At 38.9% G+C, this 20,678-nt stretch overlaps 1 protein-coding gene across 1 annotated transcript in view; it reads right to left on the bottom strand.

The window, feature by feature from the left end:
- Window positions 1-20,678, bottom strand: part of HOMER2 (homer scaffold protein 2) — a 139,660-nt gene that overhangs the window by 13,406 nt on the left and 105,576 nt on the right. Inside the window, exons 4-7 of the mRNA XM_075205923.1 lie at window positions 16,938-17,030; window positions 11,136-11,275; window positions 4,312-4,468; window positions 1,731-1,841 (exon numbers count right to left, since the gene is read on the bottom strand). Of these exons, the coding sequence (XP_075062024.1) occupies window positions 1,731-1,841; window positions 4,312-4,468; window positions 11,136-11,275; window positions 16,938-17,030 (501 nt within the window). The remainder of the gene's footprint in view (window positions 1-1,730; window positions 1,842-4,311; window positions 4,469-11,135; window positions 11,276-16,937; window positions 17,031-20,678) is intronic.

The raw sequence follows: 20,678 nt of genomic DNA, 5'->3' as shown, positions 1-20,678 counted from the left end.
ACAGGCAGGCAGAGGGCAACGAGAGAGAGAGAGACAGGCAGGCAGAGGGCAACGAGAGAGAGAGAGAGACAGGCAGGCAGAGGGCAACGAGAGAGAGAGAGAGACAGGCAGGCAGAGGGCAACGAGAGAGAGAGAGACAGGCAGGCAGAGGGCAACGAGAGAGAGAGAGAGAGAGAGACAGGCAGGCAGAGGGCAACTAGAGAGAGAGAGAGAGAGAGAGAGAGAGAGAGAGAGACAGGCAGGCAGAGGGCAACGAGAGAGAGAGAGAGAGAGAGAGAGAGACAGACGGGCAGAGGGCAACGAGAGAGAGAGAGAGAGAGAGAGAGAGAGAGAGAGAGACAGGCAGGCGGCAATGAGAGAGAGAGAGAGACAGGCAGGCAGAGGGCAACGAGAGAGAGAGACAGGCAGAGGACAACGAGAGAGAGAGACAGGCAGGCAGAGGGCAACGAGAGAGAGAGAGAGAGACAGGCAGGCAGAGGGCAACGAGAGAGAGAGAGAGAGACAGGCAGGCAGAGGGCAACGAGAGAGAGAGAGAGAGAGAGAGAGACAGGCAGAGGGCAACGAGAGAGAGAGAGAGAGAGAGACAGGCAGAGGGCAACGAGAGAGAGAGACAGGCAGAGGGCAACGAGAGAGAGAGACAGGCAGAGGGCAACGAGAGAGAGAGACAGGCAGAGGGCAACGAGAGAGAGAGACAGGCAGAGGGCAACGAGAGAGAGAGACAGGCAGAGGGCAACGAGAGAGAGAGACAGGCAGAGGGCAACGAGAGAGAGAGAGAGAGAGAGACAGGCAGAGGGCAACGAAGGAGAGAGAGACAGGCAGAGGGCAACGAGAGAGAGAGAGACAGACAGGCAGAGGGCAACGAGAGAGAGACAGAGACAGGCAGAGGGCAACGAGAGAGAGACAGAGACAGGCAGAGGGCAACGAGAGAGAGACAGAGACAGGCAGAGGGCAACGAGACAGAGACAGACAGGCAGAGGGCAACGAGAGAGAGAGAGAGAGAGAGAAAGAGAGAGAGAGACAGGCACATGGCAACGAGAGAGAGAGAGACAGGCACAGGGCAACGAGAGAGAGAGAGACAGGCACAGGGCAATGAGAGAGAGAGAGTGAGAGAGAGTGAGAGAGAGTGAGAGAGAGTGAGAGAGAGAAAGAGAGAGAGAAAGAGAGAGAGTGAGTGAGTGTGAGTGAGTGAGAGAGTGAGTGAGAGAGTGAGTGAGAGAGTGAGTGAGAGAGTGAGTGAGAGAGTGAGTGAGAGAGTGAGTGAGAGAGTGAGTGAGAGTGAGTGAGAGAGTGAGTGAGAGTGAGAGAGAGTGAGAGAGAGTGAGAGAGAGTGAGAGAGAGACAGAGGGCAACGAGAGAGAGAGAGAGAGAGAGAGAGAGACAGACAGGCGGAGGGCAACGAGAAAGAGGCTTTAAATGTTTAAAGCGATGACTTACAGTAGGAATATATGTCAGGGGCCTGAAACAAGTGAAAGTTACAAGATAGTGATTTTTTAAAAGACATTACAATCTGCACTGTTTTTTTTAGACCAAATGGCTAGAATTATTAATGATCAATTGTAAAATGCTATTCTATCTGATGTTGGCATATACAGTAGATGATGTATCATATACAAATGAATATTGCTGTGCATTTTTACACAGTGTTAAAGGAATACTTCTGTACATGAGACAATCAAACTGGATATGGTCAAACATAGATGAGTATTCAGTAGTAGAGTTCAACAACTTACAGCTTCCTTCTCCTGAATGTCAGCTTCCAGCTCTAGTAATCTTCTGCTGAGCTCTTCATTCCGCTCTCGCTCCTTGTCTATTTCATCACATTGTGCTTCAAGCTCTTCAATCTTGAAAACAAAAAACATTTCATAGATGCATTTATAAATGATTCTACATTGATAAAACACACTCTGGTCAACTCATATTTTCAAATATTTATTCAAATCCCAAAACCCATCATTGTGATAGTTGGCCCATAGTATAAATTGCTTGGGTGTGCTCTGTGTATCCCAGTCTGACATTAGACTGACCCTTCCCCAAAGATTAGTTGGCCACATCCACAGCAATATTATCAGGAATATTATGCAATTGACCTAATATTGCAGTATGTAAAAAGCCACCAAACGAGCCAGGTGCCCAACTGACAACTGAAATAAACTGGGTTATTATGGATCAAGTTGGTAAATATTTGAGTTGTTATTAGCCTGTGTGTGCGGTAATCTTCTGTATGAACTGACCAGCCCCTGTTCACCAAACATTCAGATTTCATCCAATACAGCCACGTTTGTAACTACTCCTAACTTCCAACAACAGGTGCAGCTTGTGTATAGTCAGCACAACGAATTCCATCTTTCTTGTACTTTAATAATTTGGTTCAAAACACAAGCTTGCCTTCATCATGGCTTTCACATTAAGCTCAGTTTGACTCATATCAATGTCCTTATAGCTTTTTTTATAAACCACAACTAGATACATGGCACACAGCCTTGGAATCATGGAACTTTAAACAAATCTCCATGAAGCCATAGCAGTTTGTATATACGACTGAAACAGAATTTATTAACTATTGTTATTATTAACTGTATGTACACAGTATCAACTGTGCCGAGACATACATAGTTTATGGAATATATACAGTCCTCTGCTGAAATTATATTAATATATATATATATATATATATATATATATATATATATATATATATATATATATATATATATATATATATAAATATATATATATCTTTATATCTAGATATATATCTATATATCTATCTCGATTAGGGTTTGTTTGGGGGAACAAAATGGCAACATATACAGTCTTTAGTTTTTAAAGGCGAGGAACAGTGGAGTACAGAAGCAAGCTGTTACATGAACTATTTATAAATCCACTTTCCATTTATATAGCAGTCTTTCAGCAAATTAAAGCAAGAGCAGGAGGGAAGTTATGAAGACATGCTTGCTATTAATAAAATGTTTAACAATTCTGACATAGTGTACTTTAGAACAAAATAACCATTCAATGATTAAACAGTTTCCTTGGTTATGAGTCCTTGAGAACTGGCTATAAGATTAAAAAGAATCATAGCGAAAAAAACCTTTGTACAATATGGGCAAAGATTTCCTCAAAACATTATGAAAACAGATCATCCAGACAAGGACATAACCCTCCATATATTACCCTTAAGCAGTGTTCGCCCCAGAAAATTTTGCCAGCCGGGTGGTATAAAGAAGGAACCAGGTGGGGACAGTGTAATATTTTGCAATAATATGGAAAAATGTTGAGGTTATTGCCCACACCTGCCAGGACTGGTCAGAATGGTGGTCAGCAGTCTAACACACACAGCTGGCTGAAGTGCTCACATGGGGCCTGTTCTAATAGGAGAAACAATGATTTATTATATTATAATAGAACTCAGATGGGCTCCAAGAGCTCTCTCTCTCTCTTATAAAGCAGAGTGTAAAATGGAATTGTGTCTTATTCGTTGCTAAATTCCGCATCATGTGACCAACGAATAACTAGACATTGGAGAACAAACAGTCTACAGAACATAGTCTCCCTCCAAAGGAAAGAGCTGCTTGATTGCTGGTTACTTCATTAAAACCATAAAAAAGAGGAAAAGATGTATGTAATGTTGGTGTACAAGAACCGATGAAATCTTATAATGTGTCAATTGGATTTCACTAGCATAGATAAAATGTGAAAATCTAAATAAGAGAAAGTCTGCTCGGATAGAAATAAATTATAATGATCCCCAAGTAATTACTTGGGGATCGTTATAATTTATTTCTATCCACGGTCCATTCATGAAAAGGCGGTAATAAGTCTAATTTTCTATCGCTGCTTATTGTGGCTCTAGAAAATCACCTATTGGTGAGTGATACTGTCACGGGGCGGTGATCTGTGCATGTGACCTGGCTAGTACAGTATATATTTATTGCCGAATAATCAATGCTTTTTTTTTTTCATACAATAAAACATTGTTTCATTCATTGTCTTTGATTACAGCCATCCTTAGATGGTGATAACTGCAGAAGCATTGTGGTGGTCATTGCAATCCTTGTACCGCAGCAAACCTCGTTAAATAGTTTACCTCATGCCTTGCATGGGAAAGCGATCGTTAGCAAGACCCAGCCAAACCTACCAGCAGTGTGGCCTATCAGTGGCAAAAGCCAGCCTCCGACTATATCCACATCTCCCACTGACAAACAACTACACCTCCTTTCTCTTTCACACTATAAACTGGCGCCCAGACATAATCCAAACTACAGATTTCTATCAAACCATTATCACAGCTAGAGAACCTGTACACTTTACCTTGTTCCTGAGTAGGTCATTCTCATCTTTACATGTAAGAAATTGTTTCTTCCAATGTTCTACACTAGCGATGGACTCCTGGAGGGCCAAGGATAGCCTGGCATTACTCTCTCTCAGAGTTTCCAGCTCTGTTTCCCACTTCTTCACATTGGAGGTGCTGAGAGAAGAATCAAACAGAAAATGAGAGTTGTGACGCGTTGTACCAGAAACCAATCCTAAAACAGAAAGGTAAAGGTATAACCGGATTATTTTACGCATACTGATGGTCTCAGCCTCTGACCAATTCTTTTACAACTTTTAAATTATATTACAAAACCTTGTTGATACTTGTTATGAAGAGTCAGTATTACACACAATACCAGTATAAAAATAAGTGATGAAATGATGTTAATGGATTTATATAGTAAATTTAGACAGTGTAAGACCCAGCTTGAAGATAATTATCATGAACTGTTATAGTAACACTATATTCTATTAATCATTATCAGCAAACTCCATATCGCTTTACTATTGGGAACAAACACAGTAATAAAACAATACTGGGTAATACAGACAGTTATGAAGGATCTGCTTGCAAGCTTACAATCTATAGGACAATGGGAGTTTGATACATGAGGCTAAATGCTACATACTGCAAATTGGTCCAGCCAGATTGAACAGCCGGATAATGGATTAGATTGGCCTAATCTGTAGGTCATAGGAATTGCCACAGGTAAGTAGGCGTCAAAAAAGGATCTTGAAGCATTGATGTTTTTTTTAGCTCAAGTAGTTCTTATAAGGACAGTTACACACCAGTTTATGGTACTAGCGATTTCCTCCAACACTTGCTTATTGCATCAGAAATCAGTACAGATCTTATACAGAAATATAACAGTATAAAAAAATCAGTACATTTGCAATTATATAAATTGGCACCTGCACCACAAATTGAAATACATTTTTAGAATAAATTATTTCTACATGCTCCAGCCACAAGTGGGCTATATGATCCAGTCGCACAGCAATGTTTGTCAAAGGGTTGTCTTATGTGAACTGTGTAAAGGGTGGTAATAAGGTAACTTGGGGTGATTGACAAATTGAATAAGCTTGGGGTTTCAGAGAGTACTTAAAGTTCTGAAGAGTCTTATTGTGTGAGGAGGGAATTCCAGAAAGTGGGCACAGCCCAGATAAAGTCCTGTAACCGAGAATGGGAGAAGGTAATGAGTGTGGATGAGAGACGCAGATCTTGTGCAGAACGGAGGTGCTAAGTGACTCAGGAGAGGAAGAACAATTTCCAAGGAAAACCAATCTAGACACTGTGTACAAAATAGATTGTAGAGGTGAGAGTCTGATTCAGGGAAGACCAGTAAGGAAGCAATTGCAGTAGTCAATGCGGGAGATGAGTGCATGAAGTAAAGTTGTTGTAGTGTCTTGTGAGAGATGTGTGTCTATTCTGGAAATGTTTTTTTACGCATGTAACATGATTTAGATATATAGTTGATGTGGGAAACAAAGGATAGTTCTACATCAAGGATCACACCTATGCAATGAGTGGGATTTATGGGCATGTTGCCAACAATAACAGAAAGCTCAGGCAGTTAACTTTTGTTGACAGGTGAGAATATAGTTAATTCTGTTTTTGAAAGATTGAGTTTGAGTTGGTGAGATGACATCCAAGATGAAATGGCAGAAAAACAGTCAGTAACGCTGGCCAACGCAGATGGCGAGAGATCAGGAGAGGATAGATAAATGTGAATATCATCCGCATAGATGATACTGATATCCAAAAGGAGCGTATTAGTTTTCCTAAAGAAGTGGTATATAAAGAGTCTAGTACTGAGCCTTGTGGTTCTCCAACTGATAGAGGAAGCGGGGCAGAGATGGATCCAGAGAAACTAATGCTGAAAGAGCAATTAGATAGGTAGGATGAGAAACAGGATAGGACCGTGTCCTGAAGACCTAGGGATTATAGTGTGTGTATGAAAAGTGAGTGGTCAACAGTGTCAAATGTAGCAGAGAGATCCAGGAGAAGTAGAAGTGAGTAATGGACTTTAGATTTAGCAGTGATCAAATCATTGACAACCAACGCAGCCTCTGTGGAATGTTGAGATCGAAGTGTGTAAGGCAAGTATAGGCAATGCTCTTGAGAAGTTTGAAGGGGCATGGGAGCTGAGATATGGGACGGTAATTTGAGAGAGAGTTTGAGTCTGAATTTTGTTTTTTCAGAATAGGAGTAATTACTGTGTGGTTAAATAGTGATGGAAAGATACTAGTTGAGATAAATTACAGATTTTAGTTAGGGGTGGAATGAGCACAGGAGACAAGGACCTACCAATTTGTGAGGGTATGGGATCAAGAGGACAGGAGGTTGAGAAGGAAGATAAGAGAGCAGATACTTCCTCTTCATTTGTGGGAGCAAGTTAAGAGAGGTTGTCAGAGGGTGCTGGGAAAGAATTGAGCTGGTTGTTTGTCGAGGAAGATGATTCTATTTCAAGTCGAATCTTATCAATCCTGGCTTTAAGTAGGAAGCAAAATCCTGTGCACTAATAACAGTTGGAGAGTTACGGGTGGTAGGGTTGAGAAGAGATTTAAAAGTGTTAAAAAGGTGTTTGTGGTTAGAATAATCATAATTATCCACATTAGAAAATGTATCAATTCTCCCTGTATCTTTTCCCTGGACAATGAAATACCTACAGTGCACAGCTCAGCATAATGGAGCGTTTTGTCATGATAGCTTTCATCTAGGTCATGTTACACCTTCATTTCAACTAGATTTGAAATATGGTAACTATTGGTGCTGGGATTCTGAAATCTCATTATATCAGCAAAATGAAGCAATGAGGTGATGTGTGTTCCTGAAAGTACTGTGTTTACTCCTCCTTTGTCTTCCCTTGGTGTAGAAAATACATTTCTAAAATAGTGCAATGGTAAAGCTTTTATGCTGCGCCACAATTTATAAATAGCAGCACAAACAGTGGTCACAAACTGCTGTGATCACCTCTAAGTCCAGGCCTACGCTGTCAATGATAGACTGGAGGTACATGGTTGAGACTTGGAACCATTCAGAAGCTCAATCATTGCAAAGTGAATGTTATGTGTTAAATTACTATGTGTTTTGAACTTCCGCATTTTTAATAAGACGTTCCTGTGACCCATGCACGGTCCAAAAGTCATGGGAAAAACCTCGATTGAAAAGCAATGCTACTAGATCCATGCAAAACGCATCCAATAATAACTGCTGTAATAGTTATCATTAGATCCAATTTGGATTAGATCCAATACTTACAATAATGGGGACCTATTGGACTCTCATGTAACTCCTCAAGGTCTCTACTAGTAAGGTAAAAAACAATTGTGGGGAACACAAAATGTTAAATAATTATAATAATTGTCGTGAACATAGAGAATTTACAGTAATTTTATAAGGGTTAAAACCCATCACATAATTGTGGGTAATAAGGCCTAAATCCTAACTGCAGTGTAAATATGGTATATCAAATGAATCCATTGATAAATTGAGCTACTACAGTGTAAAATGTGAAGTCAGGGAGTCTGTTGTGTGTGTATTCGGTGGCTCTGCACATCCCAGTGTTAGAAGATAGCAGTGACACCTGTAGCAGCTTCAAAGGCCCCTGTGGTGAGCTATATCCTTGCCTAGGATGGAGTTTTGACACCTGAATAGACTTTTAGGAACAATTCAGCATGGTGTCTGGCTCAAGGAGACCACATGCTGACTTGGCTATATTTGGCTATATTTTATATAGACAAAAATAATTCCATTTCAAATATGCCACTTAAAACCAATAAAAGTAGTGATCAACCACATATTCCTCAATAGCATGATGAAGGGGGCAGCTCATATGTCAAATTAAAAATTCTGCCACAACGAGAAGTTAAGGGAATGAGTATAAGCTCAACTGATACCATGTACCTAGGCTTCTTTGGTATCAATAGATGGGTAAATTCACAGGGGATCTATTAATAATAACATTGGGTCTGTGTGATACTCCACAGAAAATTGAGGTTACGCAGTAGAATTGGGTAGTAAATAAGGCAACATGCAAATGGTGATTAGACCACAACTTCCCTGTGGGCGTAAAGGTGTCTTTAAAAAGATGAAATTAGTAACAACAAATTTCTATTTCTTGGGGATCAATCCAATTAAAGGACTGTCCATCTTTTCTGCCTACCTCCAGGCATACAGATTATTATATGTAGTATAAGTTATACTCTGTACTTTCATCCCATTTGTTTTTATAACTGTTTGCAATTTTTTATTTGTATGTCAAATCTTTATCTAATTGTTTTTTTTATTATCTGTAAGCATTGTACCTTTTGTATATTATATCTAACAATTAAATAGTTCTGTCCTTATTGCTCTAAACAAATCCATTGCTTGTTTAGAAGAGAGATTGCTTGACTGGGGTTAACTCTTTAGTGTGAAGAGTTAACTGTTTAGCTACCAGAGCACAGAGTGTACACAATTGGAAAATTGAGTCATAGGTATGCTATGGGCCTTATACGTAGCAGGTGGCAGTTGGGGCGGAGAGGTGTGGAAACAGGTGTCTGTGTTGGGAAGGGGACCAGTAAATCTGTAGCCTTAGAGAAAGAGGCGAGTGTGAGATTTGGGCTGAAATCCTGTATGTTCCCTTACAGTAGCTTCCAAGTCACGAGTGCGTAGAGGGCGGTTTGTGACAGATAAAGGGGTACAAGAGCAGTTCCCTGAAAAAATAGAGGGAATATATTGTATGACTATTGGAATATATGAGAAGATATTAAATCAGGGAGTAGCCAGAGGGGCTTATCTCTTGCAATAATAATAATAAAAACAACAAATTACAACAACAACAATAATAACAAAAATTACAACAATAATGATAATAATTACAATAAATTATAGAGATCTTGTACATGCAAATATGTAATTTCAAGAGGAGTGTGTTCAATACTGTAAACCATAGTGGTGGAACTTCTTCTGCTATGATTTTATTTGTTAATGCAAAACACCGGTGGGTATAAGGCCTTAGGCAGTAGTCTCATGAAACCAGCTTCAAACTAAGTTTCCTCATTAGCAGTCTCCTCCTTTATTATGTCAGCATGTCCTGGGTCAATATATAACTCTGCGTACCATTAGGAAGTATTTATTTATACAGTATATAATACATACACTACTTTTAAATGAGTAAGATACATTTTCACTTTAATGTTTCTTCAGAAAAAAAATTTGGAGGCCAATGTTGCTAAAGAGTCTCTCTATATGTAAAACTATGTAATCCATCTGATTATAGGTGGTAAGAATTGCGAGGTCTTCGTGTTAGATATACTATGAATATAAAACAAAGCAAATTTCAGAAATGTTTTATATAATAGGGAATTATGGCATGAAATATTCGCAAGACTGTATGAATAAACTACAGCAAAATAATTAGGCAATTCAAAACACATACTCTGACTTTTTCCATACGTACCTTGGAGCTGGATATTTTAGTAGCTGTGAGGCAGGGGCTATAATGTTTTCTGTTGCAAATGTCAACAATTTAATAAAGATTTTTTCCTTGGTGTATAAAAATGATGTCAGATTCCTAGAGCGATTTCTAGAGAGCGAGTCAAGACAGCTGAAGACAATGATTTGTACTGTGCCAGGAATAAATAATTCCTTGCGGCTTTTCTGTTATTCCTCATATGTGAGCAGTGAGCAAAGTCACCTTAATTTACTGTGACTTCCCAGAGAAATGCTGATCAAGCTTCTGCCCATGGGATAAACCATAGTGCATTTTGCCTTCTGGACAAATGGTGGCCATGTCCTTCTCAGATTTAAGGGGCAATAGCCAAAGGCTCTAGATAATGCATCACAGTTCTATTTATAACTGAATCCAACTAGAAACCTGGCAGAATATGTATAAGACTGCAAGGGCAGCCGGTACCTTTAACTTACAGAATTAGACTAAAAATTCAGGTCATCTTAAAGCTCTGATAAAGAGACTATAGTCAGGCAGATTGAGGCATCTGCCTAAGGCAGCAGATTTTGGGGGTAGTAAAATGTGGTTAATGAATTAAAGCAAATACTAATTTGTTTTTAATCAGTGAAAAGTGTTGAATGATGTGATCATGGCCTGTGCTCATTCTCCCAAAAGTCTATGTTAGTTCAGCATAGTGATTAATGACATGACCACTGAACATCATTGTAAAAGAATTGTGTTTAGCCATACTGTAGACACAGGACTCTACCTAACGAACATGGTCTTGCCATTAGATCACAGTATAGGTTTACTACCTGCTGTACAAAAAGGAGAGACCACAGTCTATTTACATTGTACAGAACCCATTTTCACAATTTATGACACCACCATATATTTTAACAATAACCAGTACATTTTGAACAGAAGGTAATGCATCACTCAATTGGCCAGTAATTTGCATCTTTTGACTTGCATACTTTCACCAATAATCAGCACCATTTTAACACACAGTAGCCTTTGACCACCTACCACCACACAACACCATCTGATCATCTATAGTTTTCCAGAAAACAGAGACCCCTAACAAGTCTCACCACCAGCATCCACTGAAGACTATTCACGCCATCCTCCCAAAGCAGTAGTACTTGATTTGTGCCGCCATAATTTCCAACAGCCAAATGGTTAGAAGAGGTCAAGATATTCCTGGCAGATAGCATTCCTACCAATGTAAATTAACTAGCGCTATGAAGGAATGTGACTGTCTATCCCTTTCTCAACAGAACAGGAAATTATGAGTGCATCTTAGAACAGGACTAAATTAAATGTGAATAAAACCAATATTCAGCACAGAATCATTTTTAAGCTCAACCCTCCCTCCCAAATTACCTTTGTGCAAGGGCAGTTTTTAGTTTATCATTCTCAATCTTCAGTTCAGAGTCATGGGGTGGTCCATGGTAGGCCTTTTCATCATCTGTCCCATTCACACTTGATGCTCGAGTAGAGGATGGAGTTTCGTGCCCTGATTCCTAAAAATATATCACCAATTACTATGAAAAGTCAAAAGGAACACATTTTTGATCAGTGCTAATGTAACTGTATGGAGTTTGATGGATAATGGATAGATTGACAGGACAAATGTGATGCAAGAGTTATATGTATAAACAGCTTTGAAAGACATTTTTATCAACCTCAGACATCACCAGTGAAAGTTACTAATATATTTCCCTATGGCGGCTAAGTTACGACATCTCTGATCTATGCCAGAGTGACAATATTTCAAATTTATACACAAAAGGACTGAATAAATTCTACTTTATGGGTGACAGAGCATAGATTTTTGTACTGTACATTTATACAATCCAACATTTGAGAATTGTTCACTAGGTGGTTTCCCATTTTAAAAAGAACATAAATTTTTCCTGTATAAGTGTTCCATGTAAATTATGTTCATATCGGGCAGGTATTAGTCCTCTAGTACACCAGCAGGAAGTGTGTGTACACAGTGTGGAAAGGAAACAAGCTCATTAAAAGGGGAAAATAAGTTTCCTTAAATTCAGAACATTTAGAAAGACTGACTTTCAGGATTCTGACAAAGAATCCCATGGAGCCCCAGGACAATATACTGGTTTTGAACAGCTTTTACCCCTTCCGTTTGTCAAAAACACCCACATATGGGTTACCTACCATATCCACCTATTGTTGCACCTATAGAGGAGCACAGATCCCAGAGGTTATCTTGTCCCCTAAAAATGTCAACTTCTCACCTGTACAGGGCCAATATAGTAACATTGGAGAAGTTCAAACATTACCCTAATGGAAATTCCCCAGCCAGGAGACAATGAATGTCAAATATAAACTAAAAGGGCCAGATTCAGTAACTAATGCCCACGTGAGTACCAGATCAACATCAAGTATATTGGATTAGGTCCACATGAGATTCTTCATGGAATGCCTAGTAGATAAACTCCATCATTACCTCCTATAAAATCCTCCTGTGTTATATCTCCACAACAACAATAAATTATAAGTTTCCAGATAGAGAATTGTCTGTTGTATCTCAAAAACACATGATGAAGACAGCATCACTGATACTTTGAGATATCAGGGGCAGGCATCTGCCATTAGAGAAATTCTTGGCTGTCAGTATGTAAGCTCTGAACGTGATAGAATTACAGGAGGATTTGCAAGCGTTCATGTCGTTTTACCAAGCTGTGTTAATAAGGACGCTACTGGAGTATGACTTCTGATTCGGCACATTCAGAGAAATCTTGAAGCCAAGCTTTTACATACCTGTCATAATGTGGGACTAGGTCTATTATACAGTGCACAGGTTGTAAATCCCTGACAATAGCATACTAGGAAGTATACAAATATGGCTCTCTTCCGATCTTTTACCTCATATACAGTGCAAACAATAAACAATTACATAAATCTAGTGAAATGGGTTATGCTGGATTAAAATAAATAAAAACAAAATAAAAATAAAAAACTCATTGGGCCAAAAAAAAAACTAGATTAGAAAAACAAACACAAAGCATTTTACATCAATCGGATTTAAAGGACCACTAAACCTAAAATAGGTTTATTTATAGCCTACTAAATAGCTTCTAAATATAGTATAGCTATATATGTACACATTTCATGAGCTTTTCAGAACTGAACATATTTGAGATAAAATTGTGATCATAATGTGCAATCATTTCCTACTCCGCTCACTTCCTATCAGCACTTCAATTATAGGACATTGCAGACAGCCTCAGTGATATACTTTCTGCAGGAAATAACTGGTAAGGCTGGGTAGACGCTACAGAAAATTTATCCCAATACAATATTTGTTTTACAATATGCGTTTTACCACCGAGGTATTCCCTGGTGGGCCTCGACGCCTGATGGCTCCGCCCTCTTCGTTGGTAGGGCAGAGCAAGGTACTAAAAAAATGTAAAAACTAACAATGCTTTTACAACAGAACAAGTCTGTTTTATTAGCATTTTTCTTACAGTTCACGGATGTGTTTTGAAGTTCGTAAACAAGCAGGCAATTCCTTAGAGTCCTAGAAATTCATGTGTGTTACTTTCTTGTCTGGACCACCAGATATGATAATTGTTCCACTACATCTAACATACAGGTTATCACTACAAGGGACTGAAGAAACTTGTGACAAATAGGACAAGGCAATGTGCGCTATTTGTCTATGAACAGTCAGTTTAGTCAGCAGATATATTTAATTAGTAATGCTGTTAATTACAGGTACATTTTCATAAACAATATTTCTAACAAAGCATTAACACCAGTAATCCACAAGGGCTCTCTGGAAGTACTATACTCTGATACAGAAGAGAGATTGCAGCAATTACATGAAAGAAACATGTATGCCACAGGCTACAAAATGTTTAAGTGAAACAGCATGGGAACGGCATATATTTTGCGGTGCATTTGAATATAAATATGAAGAAATGCTTGAAAATACAATAGGAATGAATGACATCTGTTTGGATAATGTACAAAGAAGTCACAGAGAGAAATAAGGTTGATGTTCTCCTGTATGAAAATAGACATTTAAAAAAAATTTAAAAAAAAAAATATATATATATATATATATATATATATATATATATATATATATATATATATATATATATATATACATACACACACACACACACACATTTATACATACAGTATACACACACATATGTATAGTCCGGAAGACTCTCGAAGTTCGGGTAGGTCTCACGGACTCCTGTGAGAGCAGACAAGTATCCCGTAAACGGCAACTTGCTGTCAAAATGATGCGATTCGTGGTTAATCGCTTCATTCCCCCCCACGACAAAAACGGCATTTTGTCGTGGGGGGTGGGTCCAAACTGACGCGATTCACCGTGCCCCGCCCCTCCCGCCCTCCAACCATGCCCCCTGCCTGGGATCTCCCAGAATGAAGTTTTAAAAGGTTGGCAAGTATGGTATATTCCTTTTCTACAAATCCTACAGTACGACACTACAACCTAAACAGAGCGGATAATGGGAGCGACATGGAGGAAAACTGCTATATACTCCATAACACATCCAATGATAAATATTGGACTGCAAAATATGTAACTTTTGCTTATTTATATTTGTGAATACCTCAAGGCATTCTCAACCTTTTGATATTTACATTTAGGCAAATTTTATGGTAAATTATTTTATTACACAAAATCATGAAGTTGACAAACATTTGACCTATTGTGTTCCCATGAAAATAAGGAAACAGAGGTCTAGAACAAACAATTTTTTTTTTAAGAAAAAAAAAAAAAAAAAAAACTTTTCATGACATGCTCATATTAGGACATATGTCTCAATTACGCAATTCAAACTACTGAAGCTTTCTAAACCAAATGCTCTTATAATACCACTTTATCTCACTATCTCACCCTCAACACCATTAGCACACATACCTACAAAAACTCTTATCCTCAGACACTTATAGCCACCTCCATCTATCCTAACACTGAAGCACCAACTTCTGCCACAGTAATTTCATGTACACATTATTATATTATATATCTACTCCACTTTAGTATACTACACACACTTCAGCAGAAAAAAACACATTAAAACTTTATATATCTATGTTTATATTTATTTATATATTTTAATATTTAGCTTTCCAGTGCACACTCCACCCAAAACCCTGCAGTTTTAACACTTTATGTTTTTTTCAAAATAAATCCAAATCCAAAACCTTAAATTCGAACCAAAACCTTTCGTCAGGTGTTTTGCGAAACAAATCCAAACCCAAAACCTCAAGCAAATCCGAATCCAAAACACAAAACACGAGACACCAAAAGTGGCCGGTGCACATCCCTAGTAAGCATCTACCAGGACCATAAACAAGGGGGCATGTGAAGGAAAAGCTGGAGGGCAGTGTGCTATGAGATACAAACGCTGGTGGGCAGATGGGCAGTTTTTTTTTTACTTTGTTGCAAAATCTAAAATTTGAACATCCCCCTGGAAAGCATTCTGCATCAGACATCATTGCATCTGGACTCTAGCTTTGCCAGATAGCCATAAGGAGTTAATAGCTATTATTTTTATTTTCCAACAGCCAAGCATGTCATAGGGGCTTGGAAGTGGATATTGGTAGAAGGAGGAGTTTTGACTAGGGTGTCGCAAAACCTTGTACTCTCTCTGCCTCCAGTTTCTATTATACTACACAATAGTGCCCCCAGTTCCTAATATGCCACACATTAGTGCCTCCAGTTCCTATTATGCACAAACACATATATTACTACAAACATATGAGCAGCAGATCTGTTTTGTGAAGCAGATAAGGTACTGGTGTGCCTTATTGCTACAGCAACATTTTAAAATGTAACTAAAAACAGTCTGCCATTACCATTTGCTTGGTATAGAGTTTGATTTTATTTTCTTGGTAAACTATCTACATATGTAGCATGTGTCAACTTCGCAAATGCTGCTGATTTTGTAATATTTCATGTGGTGCTACTTTAAGAAAAAACATTACTGTACATTGTGTCAAGTGTGTTCCCCAAAGTGTGGAATTGAAATTCTCCACAATACATTTCCCTGCCACCGGATGGCACCTTGAGAGAACAACATTACAACGCATGACAGGTGAATGAAAAGTATGCAGTGCACGCATTCTTTGTGAAACAAATTACCGGCTTACATTACTGAATAAGCAACATCTGCGGTCTGAGCAGGGGTAACTGTCAATCACTTGCTGGTAAAAAAAAAAAACCTTGACCGAACAGCAGAGAACTGAAAGTGATTGACAGTTACCTCAGCTGAGACAACAGATTATACACTGTGTAATAAAAAAAAACCAATTAGAAAACAGACAGATAGTGTGCCAAATCCTCAACCAGCCCCAATGCTAGACAGCCTGGTTTGGTTTCAACTATAAAAATGGAGAACATAAGCTCGTATCCCACTTTCCATAGTAAAAACCAACTTGCATAGTAAAAACCGACAGTGCAGGGTTGGTGCCTCTATTGGGAGGGGAGCCACAAAACAAATTGTGCCCACTATCTGTCATTCACTGTAAACGGTGGTTCTCCATGCGACTTCATGTAGTTATAGTGATTCAAAACAGCAAAACACTGTTAGCCATGGTATTGAAAGTAAACCTGGAGAAAGTCGTGTAGCATGGGCTGTGCAATGGAAGCAAATTCTCCCAGCGTTACAAGACAATTTAACATCTGCTACATCTGTACATAGCATACATTATCAGCAGGAAAATCTGTCCAGCCTTGTACAGCTAATGTTTAATCTGTACAACTTTCACTGCTGGAGAGGTCAGACATTAAGCAGAGCCCTGATTACATGCACATACTGTTTTATAAATACACACAAGCTTTCTTTTGCCCCCGGGTTAAGCAATAACAACAGCAATTAGGCACGGACTAGAGATTTTATTGAAAATCTATGGAAATGCTTCAAGTGACTTCAACATTCTGTGACTGGCGCTGAATTTATTTCTCCGGCTGTCCTGTAGCTTGTTTCGGCTTTACATGGTCTACATATGTGTATGCATTTTATTTTTACTATACATAAATAGAATGTATATGACAATTTTATGCCCTTGCTCCCTAATGCTTATGAAAATGATGTCTTGTAAAACACAATGATTGTTCAATGAACCTAAATTACATATCAGTATTGTCTGGATAGAAGTAGAAAAACGTACTTGGGAGTGGTTACTGGAAGTCTCCATTTTTTCTTGCGATCGGTCTCTTGCCAACTTTGCGGCATCTTTAACTTCCTGGAACTTGTCTGCAAACTGTAAAAGTGGAAATTTCAGTTAAGAATGTATTTTGAAAAGATTCTAATTATAGATATGATGGCAGCTTTCATGTGTAGTTAACACAGGAGGTATATATATAAATGGAAAGGTGTTAAAAATACTAAAGAAAATGAAAAATTATTAGTATACGCACTTGCATGCATATACTAGTACATAATATAATACTTTCCCTCTCGCTGCAACTAGCAAACACTTTTCTGATTGTGATCGTAAAGGAGGTGGAGGTTATGCTGGAAGATCTGTTTGTGTGGCTTGATCACCAAACAACATGATCAGTCTGTGCAGCGTTAGACTGAACTTATTCAGACATTTTGCAATTGGGCCGCATAAGGGGAACAAAAAGGGAGACCGTACTTCCTGTTCTCTGATAAGCCAATAATTCCGGGCACATAGACCAGACTTTCCAATCTGATCCAGATCTGATTGGACTAGGGTTGTCTGAAATAGAAAATCTATTTTATGCTGCACAATCTACAACAGTGACACATTTGTTTGATGGAATTGAAATGTTGACATGTAAAATGTGGACAGGGTTGTAAAGTAAACATTCGAATTGTCAACATACATAAACAGATGTAAACAATGTGCCCCCCCCCCCCTTTCCAACAGCTTAACTAACCATAGTACTGCTTTTTTGTCCCCCCAATTTTGCTAGCACCAGCCTAGGCTCTCAGCACTAGGTGTTGGTTAAGCTGTGTGGGAAGGGGGGAGGGGGACATACCATTTTTTTTCTTACATTTATTGAAATTTTCATCCTTTACACCTGTTTATTTATGTTGATATTTTGAATGTCAGCTTTACAACCCTGTCCACAATTGAATGTGTAGACATTATGTATGTCGACATTTTGAATGTCTAGGCATTACTAACCTGTAGACATTATGACTGTCAACATTTTTGACTACATCCCATTTGATTAGCTTATGACATATGCAAAACATGTATTTGTATCAAACCGTTACAATACTCCCCAAGGTACTTGGTGACATAGGTAAAAAGTAAATTGTTTCTGTTGTACAAACAGGTGAACAAAAATATTAACAAATTGTCCTACATGTTAAGCGGTTTTAAGGATCCACATGATGATGTGCAAGATAGTGATGGTTCAATAATGCCAAGTCTGCTCTAAAGCAATACATTACAATTATATATATGGAGAGGAGAGTAACAAACAAGTTGAAAGCAAAAATATATATCCTTTAAGGCTTTGTCGGATAGAATTGGAGAGCATGGAGATCTTCTGGATCTCAATCAGTGGCGGATCCAGGGGGGGGCGATCGGGGCAATCGCCCCCCCTAGCAGGGGCTTGCTGCCGGCGGCTGCACACTGTGCAGGTCCGTTCAGCAGTGACAGTGTGCTGCCCGGCTGCTCCGATTGTGTTTTAAACACAATCAGAGCAGCGGGGCAGCACACTGTCACTGCCGAGCAGACCTGCACATACTGTGCAGCCGCCGGCAGCCTTAGAAATTAGAAAGGGGGCGGGGCCTAAATCCCCCCCCCCCCCTAAAATCGCCCGGGGTATAGCAATAGTCTGGATCCGCCCCTGATCTCAATCACAATAAAGAGTTTCACAATATTACAATGCAAACAATGCAGAACACAGCAAGATTTACTATGACTGAACAGAATTCATTGTGACTGAACATGAACTGAATGGACAGGTACAATTAATTTTTAAAAAGTCAAATGACAAGAAAAATTCAATTTATTGTGCTTGTAGTATTATATAGATCATACCGTATCACAATGTACCTGCAAAGAGGTTTCTGCTACACTGCTGGATAGGCAGATGTTATTTTGTCGGCTACGGACCTTGGCTTGTGGGTCTTTTTGCATGAATGATTCAGTTACTGTTCTGAGATGTGATCAGGAGATCTGCTGGCTTAGATTACACAGAGTGAAAGCTGGAGCAGTGTAGATAATGTACCTGTGTGATTGTGGTTGACTTGTATATAGATGCATGTGGAGTTTGAACACATTTACAGGCTTGTCACTTTCTATAAAATGTTTCTCCTGGCAAATTAGATTAAAGGTATATTGCTGTCATGTCAAGTGCTGCAAGTATAGTGTCTCATGGGTTCTGGTGCAAAATATAAATCCTATTGCAGAGTGAAAATAGCAATGTGCCCATCCACATAGCAATACTCCGTAGAACTGCTCCCTCCCCATCCCTTTAACTTGTATTTTAACTTTATATATATATATATATATATATATATATATATATATATATATATATATATACACACATACAAGTTAACCCGTGCATGATACTCATGCATTCTAGTCAAATCAAGCTACTTAAGGTGTTAAAAAGGTTCTTGTCATGCATTTGGGCCTAGCTCAGGCCTCCTCAGGGGAAGAGCGTTACTTCCCGACGCAAGCGCCCTTTTTTAACGTGGTTTTGCCCACGTCACCACCTCATCATTTTTTTCCATCACCTCATCCTTCATCTTCATCGCCACATCCTTCATCAAGCTACTTAAGGTGTTAAAAACTCCCCACTGTCACCCCCGGCAACCACCAACCACTCCCAATTGTCACTTCTTCTTCGACAAAATATATAGGTCAGTGTATAACTCTGCCCAGCAGGTGGCGCTGCAGCTTGGTTGTTTTTTGTTTTTTTTACACACCCGCCACTAGGCATTTATATAGTAGATATATTTTTATTTATATATATTATTTTACTATATATATATATATATATATATCTAAAAGTAAATGAGAGGAGGCGCACAATAGTGTAGTATGGCAAGTTAATGGAGCCAAGTAGAAAATCAAAAAAAAGGAACCAAACCACCAGAAATGAGTGAGCCAGAGCTTCCCACCATGTGGATATCAACAATATCTAGAGTAGATATGTATAGCTCATAGGGTGGAAGATCACACAAGGCCAAATGACGTTCAAGAAGATATATAGACAAACAGGTCACACCAATGAAGATGTATGCGTACCAGAAGCCAAAAGTTTAATGGCTTATCTGTAGGATTATCCTGTAGACTGTGAGGATGTAATCAATCTTTAGCCACCATTGATTATCCAATTGGCTACCTCAATACACAGAAGTACACAGATGTAGTATCCAAAAAAATTCATGTTTATTAAAAACAGTAGTAACTTACACATCCAAAAGTAGATGACAAGCCTATCTGATCAGCGATGGTAGTGTAACAGTAAATACTCAACGCGTTTCGTCTGTAAAACAGACTTCATCAGGAGCCGTTTTGGGTACATGTTTTTGCTGTATCTCATGCTATATCACCCCTGGATGCCTTCTACTTTCTTCGATTCTTTATCAACCCAAAAAACAACTGGAATTTGGAATGCTGCCACCCTCAAAATATCATGAAGGAGTGATTAATTATTATCACCATTTATTTATATAGCGCCACTAATTCCCCAGCGCTGTACGGAGAACTCAGTCACATCAGTCCCCGCCCCATTGGGGCTTACAGTCTAAATTCCCAAACACACACACACACACACAGACACACAGACAGACAGATACACAGACTAGGGTCAATTTGTTAGCAGCCAATTAACCTACCAGTATGTAAAGTAATGGCATTGAGAAAATGGACACCTTAGACTTGGTAGAGCAGCCTTTGGTCAAAATAACTGCA

The sequence above is a fragment of the Mixophyes fleayi genome, chromosome 4 (genome assembly GCF_038048845.1).
Source record: "Mixophyes fleayi isolate aMixFle1 chromosome 4, aMixFle1.hap1, whole genome shotgun sequence".
Classification (NCBI taxonomy): domain Eukaryota; kingdom Metazoa; phylum Chordata; class Amphibia; order Anura; family Limnodynastidae; genus Mixophyes; species Mixophyes fleayi.
The sequence above is the reverse complement of the archived record's forward strand: the minus strand, read 5'-3'. Positions and strand labels throughout refer to the sequence as shown.